This window comes from Trachemys scripta, chromosome 5 (genome assembly GCF_013100865.1).
Source record: "Trachemys scripta elegans isolate TJP31775 chromosome 5, CAS_Tse_1.0, whole genome shotgun sequence".
Taxonomy (NCBI): Eukaryota; Metazoa; Chordata; order Testudines; family Emydidae; genus Trachemys; species Trachemys scripta.
Genome location: NC_048302.1, coordinates 13,754,073 through 13,781,845, shown reverse-complemented (window position 1 = coordinate 13,781,845; position 27,773 = coordinate 13,754,073). Strand labels below are relative to the sequence as shown.

Sequence of the window (27,773 nt, the reverse complement as noted above, 5' to 3'; positions counted from 1 at the left end):
TGGTAAGACAACTCCCACCTGTTTATGCTCTCTGTATGTGTGTATATATATCTCCTCAATATATGTTCCATTCTATATGCATCCGAAGAAGTGGGCTGTAGTCCACGAAAGCTTATGCTCTAATAAATTTGTTAGTCTCTAAGGTGCCACAAGTACTCCTGTTCTTTCATTAATTTAGTGTTTGTCAAGTATTTTTACATTAAAAGAGCCACGAATTAGAAGACCATGAATGATAAAACATTTGTGGAGTTCAAAATACATAGTAGTCACACTATCCAAAAAGACTGCTCCCAAAGGGGAAAACAAAAGCTGCATTTAAAAACAAGTACATACCATTTATTTTATCAGCATTGCTCTGCAACACTGTTTTTAGATGCATACCACTTTTGTGAAAAGCTTCTTAAGATTGTGTCGTTGTTTCTGTACAAACACTCCAGTAGACATATCAAGACCCAAGGAGTACATAGATCTACTTCACATTCCTTTGCTTTAATCTAAGGTATTTTCAAAACTATGGATTCTTCAAAAGTTTAGTGAAATCAAAACAAATTGGGAAGGAGGGAAAGAGACCAAAGATTCTGATTAAACATTTTTTGTTATCTCTAACTGGTAGTTCTCCAACACAGCAGATCAATCTATTTCTAGATGAGTTATCACTAACACTGCACCTGAACAGGTCTGAGTGCCCCCTGGAATACACAAATTCTGTACATCAACACACTCTGCCATAAGGCTCTCGTTAGTTTTCACCAGCCACAAATTTTACATACAATAAAAAAGTTATTTGCGAACTGGGAGATGAGACAGGTGTGGTTGGAATGAGATTGTTTACAGAAATAAATGTCTCACTCAAGTTTGGGGGCTAGATCTGTATTTGGCAAGGGCTTTAGTTTCATAAGGCTAGTGAATGGACAGCCCAAGGGGAAAAACAGATGTTTTAGGACATCCACAGAAGACTATCCATGAGTTTGGCACGACACTGCGGCTTGGCAAGCCTTTCTATTTGGAGAGCGGGTTTTCTGGAGACGTTAGTAAGAGTGGAATCCACTTTGTGCTCATAAGCTTTGATCCTGCTCCGCGGTCTGGTCCCAAGCCAGCAAAGTACTAAAACACATACATGGACTGACCCCTTAAAGCAAATGGGACTATTTACATGCTTGAAGTTAAGCACATGTTTAAGAGCTTTGCTGGACTGTGGCTAGAGTGCTAAGCACCTTGCAGAAATCTGCCCAAACAGAATGGTAGCATTTTGAACCCATTTTGCACTGGCATAAATGACAGACCTATACAAGGCAGTAGGCAATTAGGCCCTTGTTCTGCATAGTCACTGCTGCATGTATAGTGATGCTCCTTAAATTATTAAGTCTAATTCAAGGTCTCCACAATGTCACCAACAGCATTTTCCTGACAGTTACAAGCTTTTCATGATGGGACAGACAGGATCAAGAAGCCAAGAAACCATTTGCAAGGGCATTCTGAAGAGGAGGGAGTGTTTGACAGGAGACTCTTACGTTTGCAGGTCCGGCTCTCATCCCTGTAGTATCCTAGGAAACAGGCTGAGGTGCACATGCCAGTGTGGGACAAAACGAGGCTGGAGTCACAGGAAGAGCAGGAGAAAGGGCCTTCGCCACTGCAGGTTTTGCACGAGGGGTGACACTCTGAGAGGGCAGAAAGAATGAAAATACCATTCACGCCAAAGCAAATCTTCAAGCAGGTCTGTAGAGGTTCTTGACAAGCTCACATCACTGGATTGATCCTCAGAGCACAGAGCACCCACCACTCCTACACGCACACGTTCTCACTGTCAGATCTCCAGCTTTTCCGACTGTCCTGTAAGTAAAGAACTGTGCCTTCATTAAATGTAAAGGGCCAAATCCATCACTGACTGCAAGTGGACAGAGAAATCCATGGAGATACCCACCTTATTCAAGGTTGAATTTGGTCCAAGGCAATGTTAGGAATCTTAACAGCTAACACTACATGTAATATACACTTTGACATAGCTTGAACAACAGAACATTTTGGGTAATTCATGAAACCTTTACACCCAAGGGCAGAAATGCTCTGTCTAAACTTGGCTTTCCAGGAGGAAGGAATTCCCCCTTCCCTCCAAGAGGCATGCCCCACTAGATGACATATTATAACGCTATGGAGTGAATTACATTACCAGGAAGGGTAAGACAAACTAAGGCCTTGTCTTCACTTACCGGAGGGTCCGGCGGCAGGCAATCGATGTTCTGGGATCGATTTATCGCGTCTGGTTAAGACGCGATAAATTGATCCCGGATCGATCCCGGAAGTGCTCGCAGTCGGCGCCGGTACTCCAGCTCGCCGAGAGGAGTACGCGGCATCGACGGGGGAGCCTTCCTGCCGCGTCTGGACCGCGGTAAGTTCGGACTAAGGTACTTCGAATTCAGCTACATTATTAACGTAGCTGAATTTGCGTACCTTAGTCTGAAGTGGGGACTTAGTGGGGACCAGGCCTAAGAAACACAGTTAATATCCTGTCAGTGTGGAGCTAGGTAAATAACGATACAGCGACCTTGTAACTAAATCTTGGGCCAGCAGAGAGAAGTTTTTGTAGTGCTCATCTTGTACATTTAGCCTGGATTAGGAAGTGTCCATCTCCTGCAAAGAGGCCAGATCGGACATTTAAATATATAATGTTTCTTCTTTTGGTCTCTTTCTCTTCTATCACTCCCTAATATCCTTTGTCTCATGTAAGATGAACTGGGCTTTACCGAGCGGTTGGTGGACATCCTGGAGTTCTCATAGGAAATGGATTTACGTCCTCTTGAGAAAGGCAGAGAAAGGCAAAATGGTGCAAAGACAACTGCCAAAAAGTGCCCCTTAAGCACCAGCAGATACCAAGGTGGGCACAAAAGGGCTAATGGACCAGAAGACACAAGGCACCATCAAAATGCTACTACCAACACTGCTGGCTGACCACCTACCACACACTACCCCCACAAGCCAAGGAGTCGGACCAGCTTTTCTGGAGCTGGCAGCAATTACTGCCTCTGGCGATTCTGAGTCAGCAAGAGCCTCAATCAACTGCAAGGAGATTCTAAACACTGGGAAAATACTCAGCTTCAGGCAGCAGGTTTTCTGTTGGATTCCTAAGAGCACGGAGAAAAGAGGCCGCTTCAAGAGGTAAGAACCTTCCTCAGTTGAGATGCTACCGTAGACTAATGCAGGGTCCTGTGCCCACTGGACATCTATACACAGAGTGAAGTCCAGTGAAGTCAGTGGGAGTTTTGCCATTAACTTCAATGGGGTCTGGATTTCACCATCGTGTTTAGTGTCCCTCTGTCCCAGCAGTTCCCACCTTAGTGAATAGAATTTGTTTTTTCTCCTCTTGGCACATGCCTAGAAGGTCCCTTGGACAATCAAGCTCCTAAAATTGTGCTACCACCACAAGAGCAGAAGAGACAGGAATCATAGCAGCTTAGCGATGGACATCTGAAGTGACCCCACTTTAACGTGTTCCTTGAATATGGAAAATCTGCCCCACCTACCTGAAAACAACCTCTAGAAGTGACATCACTGCATCAGCCAACACTGAATGGATGAGGCGGGGACCTTTCACAAGGCTGACACAGAACCATACTCCCACCCCCTTCTCCCCATAAACTTCCTGCTATCTGCAGTATATTAGTTAGTATTATCTGTGTAATAGCTGTGCTTGGGGACTCGAGGGCTCCATGGGGGTAGGCACAGTACAAAGACATACGGTCCCTACCTCAAAGCGAGCTTCCAATTTAACAACAGACAAAGGGCGGGAGAGGAAACGGGGACAGAGAGGTGCAGTGACTTGCAGAGCCATGCTTCAAACAGAGATTTCCTGAATCCTAGCTCAGCGCCTGCCCACTGGACCCCTCTCAAGAGAAGCGATTCCATGGGAGCAGCTGGGCAGCTCTCACCACAAACCTCCACCTCCAGGTGTTACTCACTTTTACAGACTCCTCTTTCTGCATAGGATCCCACGGGACAGTCAGGAACACAGCGATCCCCCAGCAGCAAGTGACGGGCGTTCTGGCATTTCAAGCAGACGCTGCCCGTGTCGTGGAGATCAGCCACGCACTGGTGGCACAAAGGATGACAGTCTAAAGAGAAAAGAAATAGCGGGTACCAATGAAGGAGGCTTCTGACCATCATCTTGCAAAGCAGCCCTGCTCAGAGACAACAACACTGAGGCCTGGTCTAAACTAGGGGGGGATCGATCTAAGATACACAACTTCAGCTACGAGAGTAGCGTAGCTGAAGTCGATATATCTTAGATCGACTTAGAATAACTTACTTCGCATCCTCGCGGCGCAGGATCGACGGCCGCGGCTCCCCTGTCGACTTTGCTTCTGCCTCTCGTCGAGCTGGAGTTCAGCAGTCGACGGGAGAGCGATCGGGGATCGATTTATCGTGTCTATACTACACACCATAAATCGATCCCAGATAGATCGATCGCTACCCGCCGATCCGGCGGATAGTGTAGACGTAGCCAGAGAGAGCACAAGGAATATATTTCGGAAAAGTAACATTAAGAGCACTTTGCATGCACAATTCTCATTCGGAGCAAAAGGGGTATGGGATCAGGTTTGCAAGAGGCATTCTCAGCAAATATTAGGCCCAGTGGACTGCTCCTCCTCCCGCATTTTTACTCTGTGTTATTTTCAGGCACTGTGGTGTTACAGCTTTTTACTTAGCATCAGACAGCGAGCACACTGCTTGAACATGCCTTTTGCTGAATTCAAGTGTCCTCCCCACTTCCTCCGTAATGGGCGAAGATGGTTCAAAGCTCTCGCCTAAAAAGACCCCGGCACTTTTTTTTCCCCCTAAGATTAATCTTTCTAAAAAGGATGCTGCTGGCTGTACAGATTCTATGCCCCCAAAAGAGCATGATCGGAGCAAGTGGATCAATTTTCTCCTCTGGTTCACATTGCCCAGGCTTTCCCACCCGGCACTCCCAAAAGACCACTGCCTGCCCAGCCGCCAAGCCAAGAGTGCCATTCACAGTAGGATTGGCCAGCCTTACAAACCTCTTTTTCAGCAGCACTCCAATTAATGGCTCCTGACCTTCCCCTGAACCTTCAGGGTTTCAAAAGGTTTTACAACAAACCTTTTGTACCTACACAAGGTATCCTGGAAGCCAAATTAATCCTCATTACAGTAATTCAGAAAATTATCAGGGAAATAATGGCCGTCTTGAAAGAAATGTAATAATGAGATTTCTACTGAGAACTAACCTTTCTGTCCTTTGTCTCTCCTGAAACGTTCACTGAGAATTGCAGTGTTTTGATTCTAAAGAACGAGGCTGGGATTTTCAAAGGAGCCTAAGAGAGTTCGGCACCCATTTCCATTGGGATAGGGATGCCTAACTCCCTTAGGCTCCTTTGAAAACCTGTCTGAATTCTTCCCCGGTTACACATGCACAAGTCTCCCTGAATTCAGCGGGATCCATGAGCATGTGCAGCTGAGGGCAAAATTTGACCCAGGGAGTATACAGTATTTCCGATCATTCAGGTAACTGCTTATTTCATCCCCTAACCTACTGCACATTTCATTCCCTGAGACTCTGGCACGAGGTACTAGTATTTTGTGTCACTTTTTAAGCAGTGTGGTGCATGCACGTAGGGTCATTATTGTTTATTTATTTAATTAGTGCCTAAAGAGTGCTGAGCGCTCCTATGGTGATGGCCGGCAGCGTAAAACCCTAGGAAAGGCAACATAAAACCCTAAGTGTACTAGAAACTTTACAGAACATAGAAGTCACAGTCCCGGCCCCAAGGACGCAATCTTACAGATAGGGACCTAACAGCCAAAGGGAAAGGAGAACAAATGTTATGGTTAAGAGCATGAAATTGCTTTTTCTGTACATTTCTTGATAGTAAAGACCAAGTAATGCTTGTAGTGTTCCATGATTCACAATGGAAAACCTCATCCATCCTGCATACACAACATGCAAGGGTTAGTGTATTGTGTGCTTCAGAATCCTGTGTGTGAAAAGAACTAATAAAATATCCCCCAAAGCTTCACACTATACTGTGTGTAATGCCATATATTTGTCGTATGCTAGGGGACAGACCCTGCACCCCCATAGATTCCCCCCCCTGAAGTCAGAGGTTGTTGGCATGGTCCCAGATATCTTATCTTGCAGAGTTTATGGGGATCAGTGACTAAGGTACTGTACATATGATTATACATGTTGGTATATTGTACGTAATTTATGTGGGATAGGTTTTTTTAAAGAAGTAAGATCATAAACATCTATGTGCACTCTCCTTAAGCACTAAAATTAGCACCAGTAGGTTTCACAAATTTCTCATGCTCCCCCTATTCACCTAGTAATTCATTTACTCACCCTACCACCAAAACAATATTAGTGTCCTATTGTCTCCAAGTGTCTGTATTGGATGGTGATAATTGTTGGCTAGGTGCAATAAATAGACAAATACAGTACACCAGGCACTGAAATACTATAGCGATGAGCATGGAATAAATATCGGTGGCAGGTAAACCCGATAAATGCAGACTAACACAGAGAGAAAAGTACCTGCTGAGTGCAATTAACCAGACTCTCATCTAAATAATTTTTTGTTCTCATGTTGGAAAAGTCCAAAGACATTTAAAAGGTATAAGTGTCTTTAGAGCTGGGTGCTAGCACTTTTTTCTCCTCTTTATAGCCTGGCTGTGTTTGTTCCTATATGTTAAAACAGTTCCTTTAATTCGGCTGTTGCTTCCTGAGAAATCAGTTCTATATCCACCCCCGATACTTTGAACGTGTCGAGCTCAAAGAACACTCACACTGTTGACTTCCCCCCAGAAAGACAATGGCTTGTGGTGAATTCGAAGGACCGTGGGGAACAAGTGGCAGAGAAAAGGAAGAACAAAGGTACTTTGTATTGTAAAAGGTTATATAGATTTTTCACAGCAGGCTCCCTTTGGGCTAAGAAGGAAAAGGAGCAGAATATTCTCCTTATAGTTCTGAACGGCCCCCTACTATCACCCCCACACCGATATTTGTCTTTTTACTTCTGTTTGACCCCTTCACACCTCTCCTCCCCGCACCGTATATCTAGGATGTGACTTCAGCTCCAGGAGTGATACTGGCTGGCATTTTCAAGGAGGCAGGCATTCAACCCTCATTGAAAATCAATGTGAGTTAGGTACATTACTCTGTGAGGCCTCTTTCAGAATCCCAGACTGAGTCTTCAGAGTACGATGGTGTCACCTTGATGATAGTCCCAGTGTCCTCTCATTCATTCTCCTCTTCACGTTCACAGAGCTGCTTTCACAATAGCCAATGACTTAACTAACCTTGTTTCTCATCAGGCTCTAGGGTTCCTCTTTCTCCACCTGGTCCCCCACCAAAACCTTACTGGGAGGGAGCAGGATAAAACAGCTACAGCAAGATTTCACTCCAGAGCCCATCAAGCCACCACCATGCACATGTCTTTCACTAGAAATGTAAAGAAAACACCCCACTCCCACTCCTGCTTGGAAAGTGATCTGCTGCTGACCTGCCTAAAATCACTGGGGTGACCGCTTCCCTTGTGAAACACACAGAACAGGGACTCATCAGAGAAGCCAAAACTCAAAGAACCCAGACCATCCATGCCCTCTTGACTCCTCCATTAGCTAAGCTAGCAAATGCCTGTGTTGAGTTGTTTAGCTATACCTAGCCTTTTAAGGGCTCCTGGGGATATATTTTCCTTTGCATATGCCTACCCATATTTTACCCATTAGGATAACAGAGAACATGGGGATAAGAACAGGGCATTATATTAAATCAATACTCTAATTCCATGTAATTCACAGGCATGTCATCATGCAAACTTCCCACAGCAACTTACAATGAATCCAAAGAGAAAAGTCAATAAAAGTTTAGTCAGAAGGTCATCTAAAAACAAAAAACTTTTTACCTTACTCTTGAAAATGCTGAAGGGGGCATTCACCCATAAACAAACACACTCAGCTCCTTATCAAGTTAATGGGATCTTGGCAGTCTCATAGAGAAGTGCTTATATTGCCACAAAGAGCAGGAGCGTCTCTGAACACACGGAGGAGAGGAATTCCAGAGGAATGGTGCATAAGACAAAATAGCCCAGGCCCAAGCAGGGAGGTGGTTCTTGCGTTTCTTCACCTAGATCCTCAGCTGGTACAAATTGGCATCCCAATTTACACCAGCTGAGAACTTGGACCCTTATGTCCACATCCAGCCTGAGGATCCAGTCGGGGGGCTGACCAACTATATGTGTGGATCTGGAGACTACCTGTGAGAATGCCAAGATGGAAACTTTAACTAGAAGGTTTGGGGTTATTGTATCAGAGGTGTCATCCCTGTGGAAACTGAGGTGACCAAGATCAAGAGCTGTCTTGAATTCCATCACCATGTCAGTCATCTTCTCTATCAGTTCTTCTCGGAAGCCTTTGATGGTTGAAGGTTTATAGGTTAGCAAAATGCCCAGGTGAACCTGGTCTCTGAATTCTCAGGCTCTTCCACCACGTGAGACCTCAGGTTTTCCTGTGATTTTCTCATGGGACTTCCGTTAAGTATTTGAGAATACTCTTGAAGAAATCTGAAGAAACCCTGAGGGGTTTCCTTCCCACAAGTAAAGGAGAAAGTGAGATTTCACCAGCAGGACAGCAATTTTAGTGAAGGTGAAACTTTCCAAGGTTTCTGAAGCCAAACAAAAACTTTTACTAGTCGTTGGAAAATGTCAAGTAATCTTTGTCAAATTTTGGAAAAATAAAAACACCTAAAATTGGATTCGAAACAGCTAAAAATCCAAACATACACCTGAAAATGATTCCTAGCTCTTATATGGCGGTTTCCATTCATTGATCTCAAAGCTCTTATAAAGGAAATCAGGATCATTATCCCCATTTTACAGACAGGGAAACTGACTTGCCCACCCAACATCTCAGGTATCTCAATCCAGCATACTAGCACTGCCCCACCCAGCCCCCAGGTAACCTGTACATTCCTCGGAAGCTTTTTCGCAGAGACTTTTGATACCTTGGACCACAGTTTGAAAACCCACTTCTGCTTCAAAATATTTGAGCATTTTTTCCTCTTGTGATAACTGAAGTGCATTTTTGTGACAGTGTTAAGCATAACACTATTTTATTAATTATATTATTATTATTAACAAATGCAACAATAAAATTCACTAGACGTTAATAGTTTCACCTGACAGTTGGCTTTCTCAATCTTTCACAAAATATTTTCCCGCCCATGGATATAAAAAGAAGAAGACGAGGCTACAATGCACAGTACACCCTTTAAGTCACTACAAAATTCTGCCTCCAGGGTCAGGGAGGGACTGGAATAACAAGCGATCATGATGGATGGATAGATAATTGTAAAAACATTGCTTCTGAAGCAAAGTCAAAAACCTTGCAGATATTAATGCAAATTGGACGTAATGTAAATGTAATGGTTTCTGATGTTCACTTTTATCGGACAGCTGCTCTCAAACTGATCATTAATAACCTGCAAAGGCAAACGTAGAGAGTAACATTTCAATCTGGGTTGAGTGAGGAGGCTGACTGAGATGCAACAACAGCATAAACGCAGGGCACTGGGCCATCAGCATGTGCAATTTGTTCTAACATTAGACAGAACTTTGGAACAAGGAGCAACATCCCCTCTGGCCACAAACATCTCCCTCAAAGACCCACCCACAGATGTTTTAAAAAGTCAGTCAATAGCAACACTCTTCCTACAGCACCTTTCGTCAGAGGATCTCAAAGCACTTTACCTACATTTTTACCTACCCGCCGCTGACACTGTGAAGCAGGGAAATATTATTCCCACTATACAGAAGCACAGAGAGATGAAGGGCCTCATCTTGTGCCATTGAAGACATTGGCAGAACTACCATTGTCTTCTGTGGTGCAGGATAAGGGCCTAAGTGACCTATCCAGGGTCACACTGCAAGACTGAGGCAGAGCTGGGAACAGAACTGAGATCTCCTGCCCCTCTTTGCTGTTCTGTAACTATTAAGACTTCCCTCCTATTCTAGGGCTTGAGCCAAAGGCCACTGAAACTCTTTGACCTCAGTGGGTTTGAATAGGGCCTTTGAAGTGGGTTGTACTGAGAAGTGATTCTGTAAAAACAGCCCTGTGGGGGGGGGCCAATGCTTGTCGCTTCAGTGATTTCCAGATCAAACTTGGCTTCGTTTAGAAAGAAAATGATGGTCCTTTCAACTGCCCGTGTTTCATATACAGCCTAAGCTCTGAAAACCAAGCAGGGTTCTTTCTGGCTCGTGCATCACTGCCAATAATAGTCTCCAGGGCAAATCCAAGCCACGCAGGGCCCAAGGACATGAAAATAACAGCGTGCTTACCATCCAACAAGACTTTACCAAACTTATAGAGCTGACAGGGGGCAATTAAAACATACACACAAACCAGAGGCAAAGAAAACCATTCCCAAGACTAATCCTGACGTGATAAATGTTACTAATTCTTTCCAGTCAATCTTACAGCTAGGAATGACAATTCAAGGGGGATCTGCTAGAGAGAACACAATGAAAAGTAATGGAAAAATAAAGTGGAGGAAATAAAGGATTTCTCTGCATACAGCTACAAAGCATAACACACTAACAAGCTTTCTAAGGTGCTAATCCTACACCAGAATCAGCTGGAGTCTGTGGTAGTAGATCCATATGTAGGATTGGGGCCCTAAATAAGTAATTAATGCTTCAAACTGGTTTCAAAAGAAAAAGAATTCAGCACCACAAAAGATACACTTTTACATACACTGAAGACCCAGGCCCCAAGCAAACACAATGGAGCAGATTCACCATTGTGTTATACCAGTTCTAGTGTGATGTAACTCCAATTACAATCAGATTAGTGAGCTGGAGTAACAGTGTTATAACCAAGCACATTTTTTACATTCTCTGAAACTTTACAGAGAAATCATAGAAGTTATAGAAATGTAGGGCTGGAAAGGACCTAGAGAGGTCATCAAGTCCAGCCCCTTGTGCAGAAGCAGGACCAAATAAACCTAGACCATCCTGACCTAGACCACCTGTTTGTCTAACCTGTTCTTAAAAACCTCTCACAATGGGGGTTCCACAACCTCCCTTGGAAGGCTATTCCAGTACTGACGACCCTTACAGTTGGAAAGTTTTTTCTAATATCTAACCTAAATCTCCCTTGCTGCAGATTAAGCCCATTACTTCTTGTCCTACCTTCAGTGGATGAAGAGAACAATTGATCACCATCCTCTTGCTAACAGCCCTTATCATATTTGAAGACTTATCAAGTTCTCTCTCCCTCCCCTCACTCAGTTTTCTTTTCTCAAGACTAAACGTGCCAATGTTCCTAACCTTTCCTCACAGGTCAGGTTTTCTAAAGCTGTTTTTCATTTTTGTTGCTCTCCTCTGGACTCTCTCCAGTTTGTCCACATCGTTCCTAATGCGCGGTACCCAGGACTGGACACAGTACTCCAGCTGAGGCCTCACCAGTGCCGGGTAGAGTGGAACAATTACCTCCCGTGTCTGACATACGACACTCTTGTTAATACACCGCAGAACGACATTAGCCTTTTTCACAACTGCATCACATTGTTGACCATATTCAATTTGCAATCCATTATAATTCCCAGATCCTTTTCAACAGTACTACCACCAGGTGCCAGTTATTCCCTGTTTTGAAATTGTGCATTTCATTTCTCCTTCCCAAGCAAAGTACTTTGCAGTTGTCTTTATTAAATTTCATATGGTTGATTTCAGACCAATTCTCCAATTTATCCAGGTCATTTTAAATTCTAATCCTGTCCTCCAAAGTGCCTGCAACTCCTCCCAGCTTGGTGTCATCCACAAATATTTTCAGCACACTCTCCACCCCGTTATCCAGTGTAGCTTTTAACTCTTTGAAATGCTGAATTATTTTCATAGGTGTCATTCACTGTAATCATTTGGCTGCAGGCTTTAGCGAAACAAAATCACGACTCATGTCTCCTTCTTTCTATAAATTGATAAGTAACCCAGCTGTGTGCGCATTCAGAGAACTGTATAATACATTTTGGATATTTCTCCCCTCTTTAGTTATATTGTTCCTTCCTTTCCCATTTCTGCGTGGCCAGGCAAAATAATAAATCTGCTTAAAAAAAAGAAGTAGTCCTGGAAGTTGAGATCAAAGAAACAACAAGTCTTATATTGGAAAAAAAAAGTCTATGTTGGGGGTGGGTAGGAGTGGGGAGTCAGGACTAACATGAGAATGATAGTCCTTGAATAGATTTACTTATTGTCTATTGCATTTTTTCCTCTTCCTTTCTTCAGATCATTTATCTTTGTTGGAACCTCTCAGTGCTGCCAAAGGCCTCACAAGCTCTTTCTTTTCTTTGATAAACTAAACTAAATAAATACAGAGACGCATTACAGCTCAGAAGTGACTGGAACTGTTCCCAGAATATGTTTATCCTCGTCTGCATGATGGATTAAATGAGATTTTTCTTTTTTAAACAGGTAAATGCAATTAGCGGCTTCTGATGATCGGCTGAAGTGCATGTATACAGTACCCACAGAGCGGAACCTCTGAATACATCCTCCTATCTCTCACAAGTGCACACATCAAACCCAGCTGTGCCAATATTCCTGTAAGGCCCGATAAGCTGTTTCTCAGAATCATGGGATGGGTTCTTAATTCATCTTTCTGAAGCTCTATGCAGCAGTAAAGCAGCTTTCCTGGCTGCTGGCCCACCACGCTGTTCCTGATTCCCCAGGGATACTACTCTCTTGTCAACAGCTGCCGAAGGCCCCTTCGGGCATTATGACCACCTATGATTGCGGCTTTCTCTGGGGTGGAGCTTGTGACGGTGCCCTTCCTGGTATGGAAATTGAGTTCAGGGCAACGACCTCAGGGGATGAACATAGCATGTCCAGTGTCTTCAGTGGCAGGCTGGTCCCCGTGAGGGGCCACAGACCCAAAGACAGCTGACTGCCAGGACTGGCAGCCCCATTGCAGAGCTCCGCTTTGAACAGGAGGTGGTCCGATGGTCTGACTGCCTAATTGAACTGTCGATAAAATTACACAAATTCCAGCTGCTTATAGCCCTCTGAAGAGGATCAGCAATCACTGAACACAGCAGAGCGGAGGTCTGTATTATACTCTAGCAGCAGCTGTTAAGTAAGAGCTGATTTGTTATGATACCATTAACTGTGTGAACGCTCTACTGCTTTTCATAATATTGCAAAGTACCCCTTTCCAGACATAAGCCCAACCCTCCACAAAATAAGCGGCAACAAGCCAGGAAGGACAAGTCCCCCTGCACCTCCTGCTCTCATCATCAGATATGAGAACCCCCTTCCATTCTCCACAGAGATCGAAGTGATCAGAGATCTCTTGTCCCTGTTACCTCACACCAACTAGCAGCCAGGGGATAGGGATTGGTTTGTGTGGTTTGGTTTTTTTTTAAGACCGTCCACTGGACGACCAGAATTGGCCCATGTCCCCTTTTGGGGCTGCACATGGAGTGACTGCATATACTGGGGCTGGGGCTAGAGAAGTCAAGGGGAACAGAAGAGGAACTCAGGTGGGGGACTCATTTGACCAAGTTCTCCTCTAACTCCCTGCCTCAGAGTGGCTTTTGGCCCTCTGCAGAAGACTGCATCCCACCAACCTCTTCAGGAAGAAGGACAGAGTCAGCACCCATGGCCTTCCACCACCTGTGCAGCTTCAACTCAAGGTCCCTTATGCTGGGTGGGTGATGAAGCTGAAAACCTTTGTATTTCTATAATTTGCAATTGGCCTCGCACAGCTCGAAGAGAAATAAAATCGCTGTGGTAAGTGGTCGTGCTAGATGCTATGTCTGGTGGTTTAGCAGTACTTTTTAGTCATTATTTTATCAGTAACTATCATTTTGACTCCTTTATGTTACAGTTGTACACTGAAATATCTGGTTACTATTGAAGAATGGCCAGGAGTCTCTACAGACTGTGACATTTCCTCCTCTCACTTACCAACACAATATCCCACAAGGTTCAGGTACTGCTCCTCCTTGCAGCTAGTCCTGCACTTCCCACTCACAAGGGTTGCATGAGGATGGCAGGTGATGCAGTCAGAGTCTGAAGGACCATTGCACTTTTTGCAGGATGGATGGCAGGCTGCATGAGAAAACAACACTCGCTGTTAAGATAATCATATATATACCCAGAAAGAGAGAGAATGAATCATAGGGCCCAATTCTCCATTGCCCAGCACCTTGTGTCATCATTTATACCGCTGCAGTGAAGGTGTGAATTGCTACCTCGGGTGTAAGTGACTAGCAAATTCTGACTTAAAAGGGAGTAAAATCCTTCCCTTTTTTTGGCTTGACAAGGTGCAAGCAGCGGGAAATTTAAGACCTTTGTGCTTGTCCTCTGCATAAATTAAGATCTAAATCCATATAAAATACAGAGATCATCTCCCAGCCTGTGTGTATATATACATACACACACACACATGCACAGCGAGAGACAGGGGAGAGATAAAGGATACATGAGGGCATGGTATAAAAGTTTTATTAGTACGAGTTTGGGATGGCCACATCACTCATGAATGGGGAAGCCAGGAGTGATTTATGAAGGTGTCCCCCAAACTCACATCAATAAAACCTAAATACCATGCCACATACTTAACAGTAAAACTACTCCAGAAAGAGATAAAATATTTTATCGAGACAATGTTTTGCATCCTTCTACCTAAAATAAAGTCAGGAGTCTTATTATCAGGATTCCAACTGTGCAGACCTCTGAGGGAAATAAAAAAATACTGAGACTGATGATGTGTAAAAACCTCTAAAAATTACCTTGAAAAAGCTTTCCTATGAATAAAAACTTGCAACTTCAGAAGTGTAACAACATTTCAGGACCTCCCCAGACTAGAAATAATTGCTGGATCTCTCTGGAAAGCTAGGAATCTCCCATTTCATATAATATAAAGCTCCTTCTTCTAGCCCTGAAAGGTCATCATCACCTATTTCTGACTGGGCCTCCCGCCCATTATTATTCAGAGCCTGGTAAAAATGGAATGAAACATTTTAAACGCTGTAAAAATCAGGTAGACACAGATTATACTAACATTATTGCTTGTGCCTGTTTAAAAGCTGCAGATGTTCTATATTGGCAAAGTGTGAGATGAGGTAGTTTTCTTTATACCTATGTTTGCCACTTACACATTAATACCATTCCAGGATCAGACACATTGCAATGCAACATAGTTAGCCAGGAGCCAGGATCTCCTAGATGGCAGTACAGAACACCAAAATCAATGTAATTTTTGTAATCACTTGCCTAATAAACATCTTTATAGAGTATTTCTTGGCTAAAATCCAATAAATAGAACATGGAATCTCAGAGAAACTGCATTTCTCCAATTTGGAGGCCTCCTACCCAACAGTAACCAGTTCATCGAAGAAATGTAATATCATTTCTGAAAATATCTAGCCCAGTACACATTCATGGACAACGGCTGCAATCTGATAAAACCAGCTGATGACCTTTATACGTTGTCTGAGGGACATATCACATTTCAAAGCTTTTCCCCACACCCTCCTGTGGTCAGCAGCTAATAATGAAAGATTGCACCAAATCCCCAAATTCTAGCTCAATGGGTACATAGGAATTCATTGTGCCATTCAGCCACAGAGTGACTGATTCTGGTAATCTGATTATATTAGATTAAATTACTTGGATGAAAGCTGCAAACTGATTGGCTGAAGAGGCTTATAACGCATAATTATACTGCAGCTGATGCGCACATCAGAAATAGAGTGCCCTTCCCTAGGCCGGTAAATACACCCATATAGAACATGTGTTTTCGCATGCAACTGCACCATTTCCTCCTCATAAACCCGTGCTATAGTAAACTACGGATTAAAAATAATAATCTAATTCACACTGATATGTTTTTCTAGCCTTTTGGACCATTGAGCATAAACCATTCAAAGGTTCTTAAAAAAAAAAAATCTAGCTGCATATTGTCACGCTCACTTTCCATTATTAGAATAGAATGGTAATTCTTTGCTGTCTGTGGATGCAGAAACTAGACACTGCTCTTGATCCATACACACCAGCTCCCATGGAAATTAAGTGGGAGCTTTGCTGAAGACTTAGGTTAGCATACTTCATATGTCCCTAAGATCACCAACAAATAAATGCCATAAAACAAGAGATCTGTTTCCTCATCCCAAATACAAAATTATTTGTTTTGAAAGGCAGAAAACTATTTCCAGCTACATAATGCCTAGACACAGAGCATTTGATGGTTTTCTTAAAGACGTTCTGAAGCATTCTTTGTAACTAGAAAATACATTACCCTGAACCCTGATGGCTGGAAAGAAAGATAACCCAGTTAAGTCCATTGCTTCCCTCCCCAGCACAGTCCAATTTTTTCATCTCCTTATTAAGTCTATTGGAGGTAACATCTGCACAACAGCCTGAGTCCCATTCGGCTTTCATACTCACATATACAACTCCCACTGAAGTCATTAAGCCAAATACAGCTCCGGCACAAATCCACTTACGTTAGTGGAGTTGCACCCAGTGACACCAGCATCGAATTTGGCCCTAAGGGAGTTGCACCCATGCATATGAGAGCAGCCCTCGACAGCCTAGCTTTGTTCCTTCACTATACTGTTTCTGTTATGCATTTAAACTGTAAGCTCTTCAGCGCAGGGACCAAGGCCACAATCTTGCAATGGTCTATCCACTGGACAACACTGCCTTAGTAAAACCAGCCCTTCTGAATGCAGAATCCTGCTTAAGCACTACACAGGATGTTAAAGAACTCTTCCCCCAGGGAATGTTGGCTGAGAACACCACCACAGCCTACTGCAATAAAATGCAGTCTGTTTTCACTCCAATCCAGTACAGCAGAGGGGGTTATAATTTTTTATTTAACATGTATGTCTCTCTCTCTCTCTCTCTCTCTCTCTCTCGTAAAATAATCCAGTCGCTGAAGCTGAACCATATGAGTCTCTCCTGGAATTACTGAATAACCTCCGATCACCTGACAGCGTGTCTAACTGCATCGAAATGTTCAAGCAGTAAGATACAGCAACATATACCGTCGGTCTCCCTGCAACGCACTCACAGTGGCAAAGAGCATTCTGGCTGTACAATCCTTCCGGGCACTCGGATAAGCACTTGCCATCAAGTAGGCCACGGGGGGAGGCGCAGGCCGTGCAGTTGTGGGGAGATCGCCCTGTGCAGGCTGAGCACGAGGAGTGGCACTCTACAGGAAAAGAAAAGAAAACAGAGGAAGACAAATTGGTTTCCAGCCTGCGTTTGCTGTTGCTGTCCCGGACTGAGATGATTTCATTCACCCGCTGGCTTACCTTTTCCCCAAGGCGATAAGACATATACTCGACAGGCTTCTCTGCCAGCGAAAGGCCGTAATATAGGTAAAAGTACAAATACTGTCTTCTGAGATTAGTTATATAAAGATCAACCACAAGTAACTGCATTGAACCCGCCTCTCTCACAAAGCTCACGCTTGCGTTCTAAGAATGGAAGGTTTGGGTGCATGCTGGTGTCTTAGGCCACGTCTACACTTACGAGCTTACCGTGCTGTAACACTACAGCTGTGCCACTGTCAGAGCGATCGCGTAGCCACATGACGCCAGTGACGGAGAGCTCTCCCGTCGGCATAACCAAACCAGCTCCACGGCATCTCCCGCCGAAACGGCACCGGGCACACAAGTGCTTATGCCGGCAAAACTGATGCTGCGCATGGGTGTGCTGAGTGGTTGCTCAGGGCAGCGGCTGCTCTGATGGGTGCCATGGAGCAGACAGCAGCAGCGTTCCTGCCCCTCCTGCTGGTGCCTGGGGTTGAAGCTGCTCCTCAGCTCCCAGCCCCCTTTGCTTATGCGGAGGCAGCCGGTAAGAGCTGCCCGGGTGGGGAGAGCCGGCTCCCGGCAGATCCCTCCCAGCACACAGCACTTACTACCCCGTCTGCCTGCACGCTGAGCTACCCCCCCCCCACCACATACAGCCCCTAATATCCCTCTCCCTATACCTTGAGCTACCCCCTGTCCGCACACAGCCCCCAGCTACCCGCTCCCTGCACCCACAGCCACCCGGTGTGCACACAGCCCTAACTACCCCTTCCCCGCACACAGTCCCAGCCACCCCCTCCCTGCACCCACAGCCACCTGGTGTGCATACAGCCCCTAGCTACCCCTCTCCCTGCACCCTGAGCTACCTCCCCGCACACAGCCCCTAATATCCCTCTCCCTACACCCTGAGCTACCCCCCTGCCCACACACAGCCTCTAGCTACTTCTCTCCCTGCACCCTGAGCTACCCCCCTGCCTGCACACAGCCCCTAATATCCCTCTCCCTATACCTTGAACTACCCCCCTGCCCACACACAGCCTCTAGCTACCTCTCTCCCTGCACCCTGAGCTACCACCCTGCCTGCACACAGCCCCTAATATCCCTCTCCCTACACCTTGAGCTACCCCCTGTCCACGCACAGCCCCTAGCTACTCCCTCCCTGCACCCACAGCTACCCGGTGTGCACACAGCCCCTAACTATCCCTTCCCCGCACACAGTCCCAGCCACCCCCTTCCTGCACCCTGAGCTGCCCCCTCCCCGCACACAGCCCCTAGCCACCCCCTTCCCTGCACCCTGAGCTACCCCCCCGCCCGCACACAGCCCCTAGCTACCCTCTCCCTGCACCCCGAGCTACCCCCTCTCACTGCACCCTGAGTGTTTTCAAACTTTTTGAGCTAAGCCCCCCACCTTTGAGTTATAATTTTTGGTTGCCCCCCCCCCCAAACCCAGACAGGCTGGGTGGCCTGTTGAGGTGAGTTAGGGGTGGAGGTGGCGCTCCCTCCCTGGACCCTGCCATGCGGAGGTGGCTCGAGCCCTGCTGGCCCCGCCCCACCCAAATAGAAGGCAAACTACGCCTATGCCCAAGGCCCCTCTACCCCCGCTGGGCCTTGGAGTTGGTATAGCATGTCGAGGGGGGCCTCAGAGAGAAAAAGGTTGAGAACCCCTGCTGCAGAACACAAAGGCTGGGGCAGGCAGGGACTGTTTCTAAGAGCTTACAGTCTAAACAGACAAGACGGACAAAGGATGGGAGGAAACAGGCACCAGGAGGTGAAGGAACTTGCCCAAGGTCACACAGTGGGTCAGTAGCAGAGCTAGGAGCAGCACCCAGGGATCCTGACTACTAGTGCAGTGCCCTTTTCCACTGGAGCACACAGCCTCTGGGGTAGCTAATTCCACTGAAATCAAGAGAGTTATACCAGGGATCAATTTGACCCAATGTTGTCAGGGAAACTTCAGGAGTTTCTGATTATGTACAAGAATGTTTCTGTGGATACCTGAGAAATCCAAACCTGAATGGAGAAAACTTTCAAACCCGACCTCTCAAACAGTAAATGCAAATGTTGCCTATTTGCAGGCATTTGTACATGTCCGTTGCAGAGTTTGCATTGCTAGAAGGATGAATAAGTAACATCCATCAAGTTACTTTTAGACCCAAGCCCCAGTTAGAACTGGGGCTCCCGGCTTCACGGCAGTGAGTCTGGGAGCCCGGTAAGGCCAGCGCTTTCCACACGCCGTGGGCCCTGGAAGCCTTTGTCATGGCAAGTTCGTTGAACCCAAGATGCTTCGATGTAACGTGCCAGGTTCTCAAATCGGCATCTTCCAGTGAAATTGTTTCTTAGAAATATTCCAACCTGCTCTGCGGCAGACCCTTAGCTGATGTATTGCCAGAGCTCTACTGACTTACATGGCGCTATGACATTTGCACCCGCTGAAGATTCACCTCTAGAAATTTAAGAATCAAGAACATCAACAAGTTCTTGTTATTCGTCCCCACGCCCAGAACTGCAACTGCGCTGAAAACGATGACTGGGATTTTACTTGAAGAAAAATGTCAAGAGTGATTGAATTATGTCTTTGAGGCTGGCACAGAAAACACTTAGGACAATCAAGAGACGTTCTCTTCTCTTGCTTGCCTCTCAATCGCTTAAATCTACATACGTGCAAATTCCTTTTGTTTGGCGCCTGTTCAGCGGAGTGCAAGATGGATACAAACCTGACGCTGACGCCTTTGAGAGGCGAACCAGAGCACGGTACCTGTTACAGCCTGTACAGTTGATTGTTTTGCAGAACGATCTTGCGTTAACAATGCATTTTTCTCTTTTAAGCACTTCTAAGGCAAGAAATGACCCTCCAGCAAATTTCTGTGAAACTAATATACTAGATGAGTTTTATGTTACAGTCATTGCCAGCAAACACAAAGTGTGTGTGGGGGGGGTGGGGGGGGAAGCACTCAGATTAGCAGAATATGATGCACAGTTGTAGAGTATCTAGCCTATGAGAATGCCCATTCTGTGTAGGGGCTCCTGGCACTCTTCCTGCAGAGCTGTCACTTGTAAAAGTACCATTTCACCTCAGACTTTGGTTGGAGATGTCACGCCTGCGCTAATTCTGATTGAGCCAGCGCTCTAAAACTAACAGTGTATGCTTGGGCAGTGGGACTGGCTACCTGTCCTGAGACGTCCCTGGGGTTTCCGAGGGGATTGTACGCCAGTGGCTAGCCCGTCCCACCACTTGCATTGCTGCAGCTACGCTATGTTAGCACACTAGCCAGGGCAAGTATGCCTACCTGGAAATTCCACCCCCAGCTCCAGTGTACACGTATCCTAAGTCTGAGGATGGGCTGAGCTGGTTCCAGGCATCCACAGTAAACTCTTCCCCTGCCCTGCCTGCACTACGTATAGGGTGACCAGATGTCCCGATTTTATAGGGCCAGTCCTGATATGTGGAGCTTTTTCTTATATAGGCTCCTATTACCCCCCACCCTCTGTCCCAATTTTTCACACTTGCTGTCTGGTCACCCTAACTACGTGAAAAGTTGTTGTAACAAACTGTGCCATGCACCTACATGCAAAGCTGTCTCAAGCTTTATACAGCCATTGGTTCTACTAGCTGGTTGCAACATCCGGACAAGCACTCTCAGTTTGGGCTTGGCTGACCCAGTGCAATCTACAGTGGTTTCCCTCTCAGCCGTGCTGGGAAGCCACAAGCATTCAATCTGTATCAGTTCAGCCTGTCCTCCTAACTCCATCCCACAATGCAAGGCCTTCTGTTTGGAATTTACCTAAAAGTCTCTGTTCCCAGTCACAGTGCTGGCCATTATGGGATAGGACCTTCAGGATACCCAGAATGCATTAAGATAGCCATGCTAAAAGGTGTGCTGGGTGCAGACTTGCTAAAACCGTTCTTTAAAAAAGCAGCACTCCTGTTAAACTGCTTCAGGGACAAGCAAGACAACTAAACGTCTTCTGCAACCCCTGCAACATTTTCCACACTTGGGGCTTGCTCCTGCCCCAGTTGAAGTCACTGGTGACACTCCTACCATTGCGTTCAATGGAGCGGGAACACCAATGCAGACCTACCCTAGGAGCCATAAAAACATAACTGGACCTGCTAGAATCTTACACATTTTTAAAATATTTTCTCTCAAAAACACCAGCGTTCAGGACAAACATCAGCTGAGCACATTTAGGTTGTGAAACGCTACATGTTTCAGGCCAATGACTTATTGGTACCACAAGCCAGACAGTAGCTTGTAACATGTCACAAGCACATCCAGTATCTCACACACACACACACACACACACTCTCAGCCATTCCCAATACTGTATTTAAAACCTAATGAATACCAGCATGTACATTGAAAGCACTTAAGAATCATTTGGCCGGCTCTTTTCCTCACCTCTGCACACTCTGGTGTTCTCGAGGTAGAATCGGGCTTTGCACTGAGAAAGGCAAATGCCATACGGTGCTCCCTCGAGGAGCTCTCCCGGCTGCAATACCTCCTCTGGCTTCCTGCACTGGGTGCAGTGAGAGTTCTCCGGCCCTACACAGGCACGACAAGATGGATGGCAACCTATACAAGAGCAATGGAATATGAAGTCATGGATCAAGGGACAGTGCCCTTAAACTGACAGAAGCCGGATAATCTGAATGCAAACAATAGAATCCTGTCATAAAAATGAGAGCTGGTGGGAAAATACATAAATCGTCTTCTTCAGCCACCTCGGGAGTGTTGGCTTGCTCCTTACAGTAGATTCTTCAAGCACTGGGTGGGTTTCTCTCAAGCACCAGCCAAATTCGACTCCCATTGAAGTGAATGGGAGTTTTATCACCCATTTCTGGAGAAGCAGAATTAGGTCAATGCATCTGAAAATCCCACCAGATAATTTTACACGAATTAACTAATGGGGTGTGCACAGCCTCCTTTGGGAGACTGTTCCACTATCCAATGGGATGCTTTGTTTTATATAATGAAATGGTGATAACAGATCTGACATCTTTTTTCAATTAAAAAAAAAAAATATTTTTTTTTCAAAATCCTAAAGGGGAGAACACTGCAGCTTAGTGTTTTAGGCAACTCAATTTTCCTTTTACCTGTAGAGCTGCATAAACCAACACTGTGTTGTCGGGGAAGCTGGGGAGAGACGGGGAAAACAGTGAATTTTGAAGGGTTTATGAGAAGGGTAAACTGTGTCCCCTGAGTGTTCATACTTTCCTTTGCAGCCCAGGGGAAATTACCGTATGTCTTAGCAAATCCACTGAACTTTAATGTGAAATTGTATGCCCATTTAACTGTCATCAGAAAAATATAGGAAACATTGTCGTGTTGGCCTATTGTGACAATATGGGAGGGGAGGAAATCTCCAGAGGGAGCAAACCCTGGGAGAAAAAAATCAAAAAATAATAATTTGTGTGTGTTTGTTGTGTGGGGGAAATGAAGCAAAAAGTGGGAATTTCACACACCTCACCTTACTTCAGTATACGGTAATGGGGCAGAATCTCTAGCTAAATCTAAATCAGCACAGCTCCCCTGAAGCTAATGGAATTTCACCGATTTACCCTTTACTGAGGATCTGGTTCCAAATACCTTTGCAGACATTGTGATCGTGATAAAAGCCCTCTCCGCAGGCAGGCAGACACTGGCCCTGGCGCAATCCCAGAGAAAGGGAACAGGAAGTGCACTGAGTGGCCAATGGGCCAGTACAACTGGCACAAGAATCGTGACAAGCTGGTGGAGAAACAGAGAGCATATAACTGGAATAGCATACTTAATCCGCTTGTAGCCATGCTGCCAGCTACTGTACCATGCTGCCAACCAAGTCATCTCTCACTCCGCCCACACCCACAGCATTCTGTCACGTGGTAAAGCAATAATTCCCTCTTACGTAGTGCTTTTCACTTGGAGATCTCAAAATGCTTTGCAAAGGAGATCATTTAAAATAATCCACCCCCAGTTAACTGAGCAACTTAAAAACTCAAATCCCCTGTCTCCTCAAACAATTCTGTACCCTCGCAAAAGAAGATGAGCTTTGGAATGTGCCTTGAAGGTCATCAGAAAGGTCATGCAGCAAGTGCCAAGCAGAAATGCCTCTTACCTCTGCATCGCTGAGTGCTGTCTGTGTAATACCCACCAGGGCATTCTGAAATGCATTTCCCACTGTGTAACACCTTATCTGAAGCACACGCTAAACATCTGGGTTGGTCTGAATAACATGTTTCACAGGACTGGTCACAAGCTGTCAAAGAGGACAGACCATTAATGAAATGCACTGTTATGAAAGGAACAGCGGTGTTCCCAATTTGGTTGCATGTATACGATACAGCAAAATATAGCCATGCCCAGCTCCTTCCTTGTTATAGAGACACTTTCAAATGTTACAGTAAATAGTCCACGAAAGCTTATGCTCTAATAAATTTGTTAGTCTCTAAGGTGCCACAAGAACTCCTGTTCTTCTTTTTGCGGATACAGACTAACACGACTGCTACTCTGAAACCAGTAAATTAAACCCTTCCTCTTGCCTTTCACTGCATGCCTAGTAGCATATATGAAAGAAGACAGAAGAGATCTTTAATTGCCCTAAAGAACTAGTAGAATTCAGAGTGACACCATAGTAGAAACAGCAGCAGCTGTTGCACTAGTGCTCTCACTACTGCTATCACCAATGGATGCACTCATATTACAACAACAGTGGAAAATTGTCAGTAAAGAATCAGTGAGACATGGCCTCTGGAGACGCTGAAAATCCTAAAGGTCTCCTCTTCTCAGGAACTGTAGATTTGAAAAAAATAGGCCTATGTCCCATCTGCTCCCTGCCCAGATAAATTCTTAGTAATGTCTACAATTTTCATTTTCCATCAGAAAAAGACTTGAGAGTTAACACCCCATCGAGATGAATGTAAGGTGGAAAGAGCACAGCTCTCTTTCACATTCTCTGCATGCAGCAGACATCAGTTTGCATTCGGAGGGTTTTCTTCACAACCCATAAGCATTGCTAAGGACATCTGCAGAGGTGTACCTACAGAGATAACATATAAGCAGAACCAATTAAAAGTGATGGAGAGACACTCAGACAGGCATCCCATAAGCTTGTGATTTGAGTGTCTGGAATATGGACCACAACTTGGAACACAGTCCCTGCTGGTTCCTGTTCATAAAAACAGGAACCTGGGTGTTTATGGAAATTATTGCACAATCTCATTATGCAAAGTAATGCCGAGAAGCATCCTGAAGAGATCGCCCAAGAGAGAATTTTCTAGCTGAAGAACAAGCTGGGTTTAGACTCAAAAGAGGTACGGAGGAGCAAATATTCAATCTGCATGTGCTATGCAAGCTAGTGCTAGGAAATGGCGGGAAGGCAGTCCATGTCCTCATGGATTTTGCTGAAGCAGATGGCACAAGCCTCTTTGGGCAATCCTGCGACCAGTTGGGAGTTGGTGAAAATGTAATACAGCTGATACAAAAGCTCTACATCAGCGCAACGGCTTCGGTGTTTGCAGGGTATGAGCAAAGCAGTTGGGGTTTGACCTGAGGATAGGAGTCAGGCAAGGCTGCATGATATTCCAGACCCTTTTCAACGGTTATCTTGAAGAAACTGTAAGAAGACCCACTGATGGAAACCTACAGGAGGGTGTACACGTGGACAAACAATTAGTTATCTGTGTTTCGCCAATCACATTGATATTGTCCTGATTGGATGGTCACAAGAAGAGGTGCAAAAATGTCTAGAAAGGGCAGCAAGGGAGGCAGAGAAATTAGATATAAAGAGATCGTATGAAAAGACAATGGTGATATCTAAGTCTGTTGAAAAGGCGAAGCTATTCCTACACAAATCTGAGGAGGCACTGGAGTGTTGAGCACTCCGAAGAGCTGGGTAGTGTGGTGCTGGGTAGTGTGACTACGAGGGACGCTGAGCACTTAGACACCCCAGACATAGAATTGGATTCATGACTGCTGCTCTAGCAACATTCAACCACATTTGGAGAAGCAAAGTACCGTGAAGTATTACCATGAAGTATAAAATGAAATGGCTGCAGTCTCTTGCCTACGTGTGTGTGAGATATGGATGCTAAGAAAACAGACACCGAAGAACCTTTCTGCCTTCGAATTGAAATGCTACAGGTAACAGCTGCGCATTAGTTATACCTCACACATAATTAACAAGGAGGTAATCACCCGAATTTACAGCATAACTGGAGTGATAGCTGATATCGTCCAGACTATCAGACGAGAAAAACTGGAGTTTGGGGGACATGTGGGTTGGATGAGCAGAGGAAGATTGCCAGAGCAAGGTTGGCAGCGATTGATGTCAAATGCCAGGGGAAGGGGACACCCACAGCGAGAGTGGTTTGACGATGTGGCTGGCTGGCTGGGAGGCAGTAGGGTACACTGCTTAAGGCTGTGTGAAGACTGTGAAACGTGGCGGAAGATTGCTGGACAACGACTCCTGCATGTTGTGATTGTACTGTTCACTGTGATGTGACGCTACAGTGCTTTGCACTACACGAATGATGATGAACTACATCGATGCAGAGCAAGCCCCTAACATACATGAGTTTGCCCTGGGTTAGCCTACTTTCGGGATTTATACAGTGCAACAATGACCATGTAATCACACCACTGCCAATTTCCTTCAGGTAGATGGGACATCAGAAACTCTTAGGAAGGACAGATTATTCCTCCTCTGCCTACTAAAGGGTTTGTCTCACCTCTGAAGCAGCTGGTAGTGACCACTGTCAAAGATAGGTTAGTGCACTAGATGGACCTTGGGTCTGATCCAGTCTGGAAACTCCTACGTTTTTTCTCATTATCTGCCCAGCTCTACCAGTCTCTAAAGACTTATATTCTTTGCCCCCTTTCCTTCTCTTTCTCTCTGTCCTTCCAAAAGATTCCCATGTGCCGCAGGTGTTGTTTAGTCACCGAGCTGTGGATTACTGGACAACTTCAAGCAATCTGCTGGCAAAAGTCGTCTCTCTTTCCACAGTCAAGTGGATTTGTCAAGCCCGAAGGATCATCTCATTTTTGCTTTCATGCTGCTCAGTGAACAAAACAGCCTTAAACCTTTCAGCATCTGATAATTTTAAATGAGCTAGTAATCTTATAAACAAGTAGCAGCATTTCTCACTAAATATTTATGGAATAGGTGTGTCTGGTCTCTCAGATATAGATCTACAATCCTGTTTGCTGGCTGGCTACACAACATATTGATTCCCTTCTGTCATGCATGGGCAAAGTTCATGTCAGAGAAAAAGAGAAACAGGGATTTACCATTGCAGATTCCATTCTTCACATAAAACCCGTGACTGCAGCTGGCCACACAGAGCCCGGCATTTAAAACGCGAGACCCGTCCTTGCAGGCCAAGCAGTTGTTCTCAGCAGACCCCCAGCATGCAGAGCAGGACTCGTGACAAGCTGAAAGGAAAAAGATTAACCAGTTAATGAACAACCACATGGCCACTGAGTTTTTAAAAATGAGTTTTGTAGCAATTTGCCTATTTGCACTTTCACTCCTAAAATAACATAGGCTTTTTGTGCTTTTAAAAATCACTGGTGTGTTGAGTTTGGTATTTTCATCTGGGCTAGTCACGCTTTTGGGGAACTCCATTTACATCCCAATTTTGCATCTGCAAAATAGCTACGTGCAAATTAGAATAGTGCCTGCGGCTACAATTAGACACTTAGAGGAACAACTTTGATTATTGTAAAATGTATGTATTGATATAGCATGGACCAGGATTTGGGCTTCATGGTACTAGGTGGAAACAATCTGCCCTGCATGACATGTAAACAAAACCACCAGATCTTTGCAGGCAGACTCCTGCAAGGCCCCACTGACACATCAATGGAACTACATGAGAGTGCAAAGGTCCATCCATGAGGATCTGATTGCAAAAGGAGTGTTTGGGGGGGTGTCCTAAGCAAATTGCTCCTGCAAAAAAAAAAAAAAAAGGGGGGGGGGGGCACCCTTCTGAAAATGATTTTTACTCCCTCCAAAAACTCTGCATTGGGGGCGATGAGCTGCTGAACTCCACCCTCCTGACTGATTCTGTCTGAAGAGGGAAGGAATCATGCCTTGGACTCGTAGTTTGCTGGGAACTAGTAATTCACAGGGACAGGCTGAAACTGTCCGTGTGTGGCAGGTTCCCATTGAAGTGTACATTGGGTACTGTGAATCTTTTCCCTTATATGGCCAAAAGAAGAGAATGGAAATGCCGCAATTATAATGAGCAGGCAAATAGCTTTATCTTTGGGCAAACTCTGCACCAAGGCCAGCATCCAGTAATTGTTTGGGTATTCCTGCAGTATATTTAGGGTTACCATACGTCCGGATTTTCCCGGACATGTCCGGCTTTTTGGGCTCCAAATCCCCGTCTGGGGGGAAATCCCCACAAGCCGGACATGTCCGGGAAAATCGGGACATGCGGGGCCGGCGGTGCTGGGCCGGGGGC

At 45.3% G+C, this 27,773-nt stretch overlaps 1 protein-coding gene across 6 annotated transcripts in view; it reads right to left on the bottom strand.

Annotated features, from left to right (window-relative positions):
• Positions 1 to 27,773, bottom strand: part of FRAS1 (Fraser extracellular matrix complex subunit 1) — a 294,329-nt gene that overhangs the window by 120,572 nt on the left and 145,984 nt on the right. For all 6 annotated transcript variants that reach the window (XR_004645979.1, XM_034772627.1, XM_034772626.1 and 3 more), the window contains 8 exons: positions 26,593 to 26,736; positions 23,423 to 23,563; positions 22,915 to 23,055; positions 21,727 to 21,900; positions 17,083 to 17,223; positions 13,971 to 14,114; positions 3,954 to 4,106; positions 1,512 to 1,658 (listed from right to left, as the gene is read on the bottom strand). Coding sequence is in view for 5 of the 6 variants with exons in the window: in XM_034772627.1 (XP_034628518.1) it covers positions 1,512 to 1,658; positions 3,954 to 4,106; positions 13,971 to 14,114; positions 17,083 to 17,223; positions 21,727 to 21,900; positions 22,915 to 23,055; positions 23,423 to 23,563; positions 26,593 to 26,736 (1,185 nt within the window). In the remaining variant the exon portion in view is untranslated. The remainder of the gene's footprint in view (positions 1 to 1,511; positions 1,659 to 3,953; positions 4,107 to 13,970; positions 14,115 to 17,082; positions 17,224 to 21,726; positions 21,901 to 22,914; positions 23,056 to 23,422; positions 23,564 to 26,592; positions 26,737 to 27,773) is intronic.